Source organism: Diadema antillarum, unplaced genomic scaffold (assembly GCF_040938485.1).
Source record: "Diadema antillarum isolate AM-2024a unplaced genomic scaffold, OU_Dant_1.0 scf00000041, whole genome shotgun sequence".
NCBI classification, from domain to species: domain Eukaryota; kingdom Metazoa; phylum Echinodermata; class Echinoidea; order Diadematoida; family Diadematidae; genus Diadema; species Diadema antillarum.
Window position 1 is genome coordinate 1,066,904 of NW_027270930.1, and position 7,826 is coordinate 1,074,729.

Consider the following 7,826-nt stretch of genomic DNA (forward strand, 5'->3'; position numbering starts at 1 on the left):
GATCAATGTCGCCATGGTCTTTTGATATCAATAGTGCATCCCCTTCCAGCAAGCTTTCTTATTAGATATACATACAGAGCAATGTTTCACATTGTACCGTGTGCACACACACTGAAAACATTTAATGGTACAGAGTCACCACTTTGATTTAAGTTGGAAGAGGGAGAGACAGAAAAATCTATAGGAGTTTCTCATCTGGGATGGATTGTCAAACAGAATTTGCCAAGAGGAGTACCAAAACTACTCCGATAGTTCACATGATTAGACACGTTTTCCTTTTGCTCGTAGTTTAAGTCAAACAAACCAAACAGTGCCTTCCTCATGTGAACTTGCCCATCAAGAACTCTTCTGCAAATTCAATCATATTATTATTTTTTTTGTTCACATCATGCATGGCAGAAGTAGTTTTTCTCATTCTTTGAAAATAACCTGTGCACTGCCACCCAAATACTAGTACATTGTTGTGTGTGATTGCAACTGCTTTTGTCAATATTTGAATGGACCCTGCACCGTGTTTGCGTTTTTAGCTGTTAGCTCTTTTTTGTTTCTTCTGTATAAAAGCTCACTGATATTTTGCTGATACCCAGTGCCACTCAAAGCCTCCAAGCTGGAAACATTGCACCACAGTCTCTTGACATACTTGGCAGGATTCTGGTAGAGACTGGTTATTGCTGCATTTTCGTTAGGAAATTCAGCACGTCTTTCCAATATCAATATTTCTGCCAGCAATGTCACCTCACTGGAGCATGTGTGTTGGGTTTTAGATATCTATTCTAGCAAAATCTTGCACCGATTTTGACAGAAGGGGAAGGGGACAACCTCTACCTTTTCTCGTCTTTGTTTCAGTTTTGCTCGTGTGTTTGCCAGTATTGTCGGAGAAATGTTGCCAGCAGGTAAGGATTAATATGAGTGTGAGCTTGTAGAGCCCAAGGGGCCCTGGGAAGTAGACAAAATATGTGCATGTTTTGTAGCGCATGGTTCAGCACTGGTTAAGTATCATATCTTGTGTGTGGGTTTTTTTTTTCAGCAACGTACCACAAGAGATGGCCATATGAAGGAAGTGATATAATACAGATTAACAATTTTTTTTTTTTAGAATGAAGGAAAGCTGTGAAAGGAAGTGAATTTCATGCAGAAAATATTAAGATAAAGTTAGAGGTGGGAATGTATATAGAATAATATCCAGAGTATTATCACATTTAATTGCTCTGCTTGGCATCATAACTGTTTTACTTTATTGTACAACTGCTTTTCAGTATTTCTCTTGTTGACAAGTCATTCTTTTCTTGTGTTTTGCACTGAACCAGGCCATGACACCGCTTTGTTGCCATTCTTACCATGCCAAGTGATCGGAGAATGCCATGCCCAATGTGCCACATCAGCAAGAAGCAGCGACAAGGCCTAATGGTGCTCTCTGTAGTCATTGTCATCTTTGCCGTGCTGTCGTGGTACTACGTCACGCAGCATGGCCGCATGGCTGTTCACCACCTGGGACCAGTCAGTTTCCACCCAGGTCCGCATCAGCCCAAGCTCTACATCACCCGGGGCAACGACATCATCTATGAGGCTGAGCTTGGTGTGCCACTGCCTGTCCGCATCAACCCCCAGTCTTGCTCTGGTGTGGCAAGCAGTTCAGACTCCATCTGCATCAACTGGGTGGACACCGAGACGGACAGCATGGTGGACAAAGAACTTGCAATGGTCCAGATTGACCTGAAGCCCAAACGGGAGGAGGATCGGCTCCAGTGCATCACAGTGAACTGGACATCCCACCTGCTTGACTTTGAGCCGATGGACTGCATTGTGCTGGAGGATGCCCATTGGTATGGTGGAGCCAGCGTGTATAGCCAGCACTGGCCGATGGACGCTATGTCCATACGCATGCAACCTTATGTCAGCCGTGACATCCTCATCAAGAAGGACAGACGTGATGTCTGGGGATCTGTTCTCGAGAATTATTGGTTGTCTTCCATGGGCGTGGCAGTACACGTTGACGACGATGTCCCGCTACATGTGGGTTTCAATGAAGACGACTCTGAAAAACTCTGCCTCAAGTCCAAGTATCTGAACTCACCATACCAGAACACTGAGCTTCGCAACCCCCATCTTAGCTACACCATTTGTTTCCACGACGATGTGAAGGCAGTGCATCAGCATGTGTATAAAAAGTGGTTCTCCCTACCAACAGGGGCACCCGATGAGAGAATGATGAAGTCTCCCATCTGGTCCACATGGGCCAGATACAAAATAACAGTTGATCAGGAACAGGTCTTGCAGTATGCAAAAGAAATCCGGAGTCACAATATGACAAATAGTCAGATTGAGATAGATGACAAATACACCACATCATATGGCTCATACGACTTCAATGTGACCAAATTTCCTAATGCAAGTGAGATGATAAATACTCTGCATGACCAAGGTTTCAGGGTGACAGCATGGATCCATCCATTTACCAATCTAGATTCACCAAACCTAGAAGTCGGGATCAAGGGTGACTACTGGGTGCAGGATATCACCCACTCTGTTCCGGCTCTTGTCAAATGGTGGCAAGGGATAGGAGCCGTCTTGGATGTCACAGACAGCTCAGCACGGCAGTGGTACGTCAACAGCCTGGAGGGCATGCGGACTGCATATGGCATTGACTCGTTCAAATTTGATGCAGGCGAGGCAGACTACTTCCCGATCTCCTACAGTGTGGCGTCACAGGACTACCGGAACCCCAATGAATTCTGCACTCATTATGCCCCACTTGTCAGCGAGCTTGGCAGGATGATCGAGGTCCGATGCGGACACCAAACCCAAAGGCTCCCCATCTTTGTCCGCATGTTTGACAAGGAGTCCACGTGGGGCTACGACAATGGCCTGCAGACCATGATTCCATCTGCCCTGACCCAGGGCATCCTGGGATACCCCTTCATCCTGCCAGACATGATTGGTGGGAATGCCTATGCAGAGGACACCTTCACAACTGTGGACGAAGCCCTGCTCCCAGAAAGAGAGCTGTTCATCAGGTGGCTGGAGCTGACAGCGTATCTCCCAGCCATGCAGTTTTCAATTGCCCCATGGCAGTACGATGACAGCACTGCATCAGATGGTGTCTCCGTAGTCACAGTTGCTAAGAAGATGGTACGCATCCACGAAGAAGAGGTCTTCCCTCTAATCCAACGCTTTGCACTGGATGCTCTTTCAGAAGGTGAGTTTCTGACTGATACAGTGTCCTTTCTTCCTCTTTTTATAAAGTGATGCTAGACAGTCCCTCAATATGTTCAAGTATGTACCATGTATAAGATCAATAATCAGTTGAATCAAGAAATGGGAATTAAACTCACTTGTGACATTTCGCCAATTATGATTAGGTTTCTTCGGGCAAATGATGGTCCCATGGATGGAACAGCCTTTCTATAGTGTGAGATTGTGCAGAACTAGAGTGCACTGGACCTTGTCCAGCGTGCAAAAGAAGGCTTGGAATCCTGCGAACGGTCCGGTCCCACGTTTGTGATAATTGAAGCAGAGACCTCCTTTCTTGTTGAGTGTGAGGATCTCCACTCATTCCCAGATGGCTTCCTTAACGCCCCTTTCAAACCATTTGGATTCTCTATCCAGGATGATCGCCTCCTTAGTTTTGAAAGAGTGTTTGCTTGATTCCAAGCTGTCTTTCGCGCATTGGACAAGGTCCAGTGCACTCTATTTCTGCTCAGTCTCACACTGTTTAAGGGCTGCTCCATCAATAGGAGCGTCATTCGCCCGAAGAAGCCAATTGGGTCTAGTCCTGGTGGACTTCCTTGATTGTCCACTCTGATTTCCTGAAATTGTAGCTCAGAATATTAAACTTGTCACATTATAGTTTGTGTATCAACATGCTGGTGCCTCTCGGTTGTCTCCTTGTAAGGTACCCCTATCATCCGTCCCCTGTGGTGGCTGGACCCCCATGACAAGACGGCCCTGACCATCGACTCAGAGTTCCTCATCGGTGACGTTCTCCTGGTGGCACCAATCCTGAAGCCCCTAGCCCGCTTCCGTGACATCTACCTCCCCCGGGGAAATTGGACGGACCTCCTGAGGGGTGGCGAGGACTACTTGGGCGGGAATTGGCTGAGGGATTACCCCATAGGGCTGGACCAGATCGCTACATTCCGGCGCAGGCCCACATGATGGTTTGCCAGAGACACACTGCTGCACCGCACTGTGTAAATTGCTGAATTTGCCAAAGGTCATTCTTATCGCTCCATTTACCGGAAACCAACTACAGGATTTGTGAATGGAGGAAATAGGAGGCAGCCTAATGGGTCAAATTGATCAGATTTAGTGCATGATTGAAGATATTCATTGACTCACCTGTAGGAAATATCCTAAAGATTGTAATGAAAGTAAGTTTGGTGTAGTTTCTTGGAAAATGATATATGTGCTGTGTGTTTATCCTAATGACATCTAATCAGATGCTATTGTTACCTCTTCACTTACAGAAGGTGTGTGTTTGCATGATGAGTGCACATTATCCCTGCATGGATCTGACACCATGCCTAGGAGAAAAGAGCAATTGCTTTCAAAACATGGCATGTCGAGGACCCGAAGTTTCAAAGGAAATGTTGTGAATTTGTTTTTTCCCACCATTAGCAGGCCCTCCTTTGATTGCAAAACCTGCAGCCACGTCATGACAAAATTAGATTTGGGGTCTTTGTCATATCACACCATTGTCGAAAATTTTGTGCGAATATAAAGTTTGTTTGTTTGTCCGTTTGTCGCTGTGTACATTCTCATGAAAGGATTTTACTCTTCACCCTGTTGGATCATTGGCAAAGTGTTTTAGTGCAAAATAACTGGCATTTCGATATTGATTAGAAGAGGGTTGAACTATTTTGAAGCAGCTTGCGCTGTATCTGTGTGGAATGACTTCTGAGGTGATGTCTTTTTTCCACCCTGCAAGACAGTACCAAAGTGTGATGTCATAGTCATTCATCGCCATGATGGAAACTGGTTCAGAACAACCTCACCTGGTCGGAGTGTTTACCAGTATGGACACATCCGGTTCCGACCCAGGCAAGAACAAGAGACTGTGACATCATTACTTTGGTACTTAATGGACAATAGGATTCCAACTTTTAAATCACGTAAGACACATAGTGACATGGATCACTTAGATTCTGGAGGTAGCGGTGGTTTTATAACCACAATATTGTCATAATCATGGAAAATGAATGACTGAACCTGGCGTAGTCTAATGATAACGTGAGGTAAGCATAAGCATTTATGGGTACAGTGTACCCGTTGCTCCAGGTAAGTCAGACTTTGCACATTCTTTTGAAAAGCAAGAAGAGGTTTTTGACATATTCTTATGCTGTGGCACCAAAGAGGACAAGAGGCAGTGTTATGTGTTGAAGTTTTTGCCGATGCGATGTAGTTTCAGCCCAGATTTTCTTCTCCATGCCATTTTAATATCACCAGAAGGGGGAAAAGACTAGGGAATGCAAGGAAACAGTCTGTCCTACTTTAAGGGGAACCAGAAGTTTCCAATGGTGTTACTGAATTATCCTTCTTACACTAGTTGGATGAGTAGCTACTGCAATGAACTGTTGAAGGTGTTTGCAGATAGAAAAGAAAAAAGAAAATAGTACATAGCTGTAAGGAAAGTCTTCTTTTCGATATTGCAATGAAAAGGAGTGATTTCTTGAATTTTGCAGTTCCACCGATTCTTGCATTACTTTCCAAGTGTTGAAGGGAAGAATTTATCATGTCGATTAAGTGTACGGTTGTAAGATACAAGTGATATATTGAACTGGAGGGATTCATGAGTTCACCGTCCAATGAACTCATTCACAGACCCTTGGTGATGCTTTTGAAAGATATGGGGGCAGATGTTTGACTGATATGTACATCTTTATCAAATACTATGACTTTTGAGAAAAATAGTAAATCTGCTCACTGAAGGAATGAATTAAAAAAATTTGAAAAAAAAAGTGATATGCTGAAGATTGGAGCAGGTCTTCATGGAACTGGAGCTGGAACCCGTTTCCAGAGGAACTGGAGCTGGAACCCGTTCCATGGTGGATGTGGTCAAAAGTGTTTCTCAAGAGTATTTCATTCTTTGAGTATTCACTGCTGCAGTTTGAGGGATCTCACGGGCCTATACACTCCCACATACCGTAGTCCGTCTGCACCTGCTCTCATCACAGGAATGTTGGTGTGCGCTCTCTGATGCAATGCCAAAAGGATATTGGTGCACGTAAACAGCAGCCAGAGGAACTGCTGGAAGTGAACCCGTCGTAGCTTTGGTGTCAGACAGAAAATTGAGGTGGGGAAAGAGCAGGCATAATGTCATTGTGCAAATGGTACTGAACCTGAGTGACTACAAATTGTATTATGTGGTATTGCTGGCAGTGTGGAGCATTTTAGCAAGAATATGTTACGAACACATGGCAGTGTCCATGATGAATTTGCTATCAAGTTATGTCTTTATTGCAGTTACAGTGTAGTTTGTAAAGGTTTGAGAAGAAGATAAAGAAAACTAAATTTAGGAGAGTGTATCATGCTGTTGCTCATTTAGATGCTGAGAAATAGTTCCTGAAATGGCACCAATCAGTTCTGCTGTGAGTTTACTGAACCATGCAGTTTCGTAACTCAACAAAAAAATTGGAAGACATGATCTTTGCCACACCCTTTTACCAGTCACACCCTGATTCCCATATTTTTTAGAAAAACAAGTGTTTTTTAAATTTTTAATCATCTTTGGTTATTTTTTCTCATGTGGAAAGCATGATGTTGACCAAGAGTTCTGTTTAGTCATTCCTGTTTCACACTGATAAGCTTACAACAACAAAAAAATGTTACCCTTGATTCTAAGGACTTTAAATTGTCTACAGGTGAATCACAGGTGTATCACATGAGTGTGATATGTGGCGTGCTTGTATCATTATGACATCCTTGTCAAAGACTACTCCTTGAAGCTACACTTTATTGTCCAAAAGTTGGTCACTTTGATTTGAGTCAAAGTAGAATATTCCCAAGGGAGGCAAAAACATATGCTAGTTTGCTATTTTGTTGATCAGTTACAATCATCTTGGTGTTTCTTTTGTTCTAAATATGTAATAGACATGGAAAAAGGAAGAAAAAGTGTTAGTTTACATTTTTTTAAATGTATTTGACACAATTTGTTTGATAAGCCAATCATTGTCACTTCCTAACAACCGTATAACATGTTGGGGTCAGTGTGAATGCTAGATTTATGACATTATGCAAATGATTTTTAATGGTGACTGTAGCAAATATCGTCGGCTGAGAATGATAAGGGCGTTAAGTTGTCACTAAACCCATAGTGTTCAAGACAACTTAACGCCCTTCTCATTCTCAACAGACGATATGATACTGTATAGTGAATGAAGTAACTTTGTTTTTGAGATTTCATTTTTTTTCTCTTTGAGTATCTGCATGACTCATAAAACATGCTTTGAGGTGTGATTACCTGTTCAATCTATAGCATCGTGATGAAAGTGATATTTTGTGAAGCCCTTGCAATTATTTGTAAAGACCAGATCCTCAGCCTGTATCACAGAAAGCCAACATCTTTTTTGCTTCTCAGTTTGATTTTCATGTAATTAGATAGGGCCTTTTGCGACCTCTGGTATGATGTCTATTATGTTTTTATGGAGGCAGTCATCAATGTATCATATGATTATTGTGCCAAATATAATATGCTCAGATTTGTTTGCATAAGATAGACAGTGAGAAAGCCAAATCAGAAATTGAAAAGTAGTAACGATTTCAGAAATTGAAAAGTGATAACAATTTACCAGTACCAGTAAGCCACAGTGCAGCTTAACTCTTGATGC

The 7,826-nt window shown here is 42.9% G+C and overlaps 1 protein-coding gene across 1 annotated transcript; it reads left to right on the forward strand.

Moving 5' to 3' along the window:
* Positions 1-608: 608 nt before the first annotated feature.
* LOC139712661 (myogenesis-regulating glycosidase-like) lies at positions 609-5,950 on the forward strand. The gene is made up of 3 exons (XM_071624470.1): positions 609-893; positions 1,308-3,196; positions 3,893-5,950. Exons 2-3 carry the CDS (start codon positions 1,339-1,341, stop codon positions 4,153-4,155), a joined length of 2,121 nt encoding a protein of 706 aa, XP_071480571.1. The 5' UTR covers positions 609-893; positions 1,308-1,338; the 3' UTR covers positions 4,156-5,950.
* Positions 5,951-7,826: the final 1,876 nt, after the last annotated feature.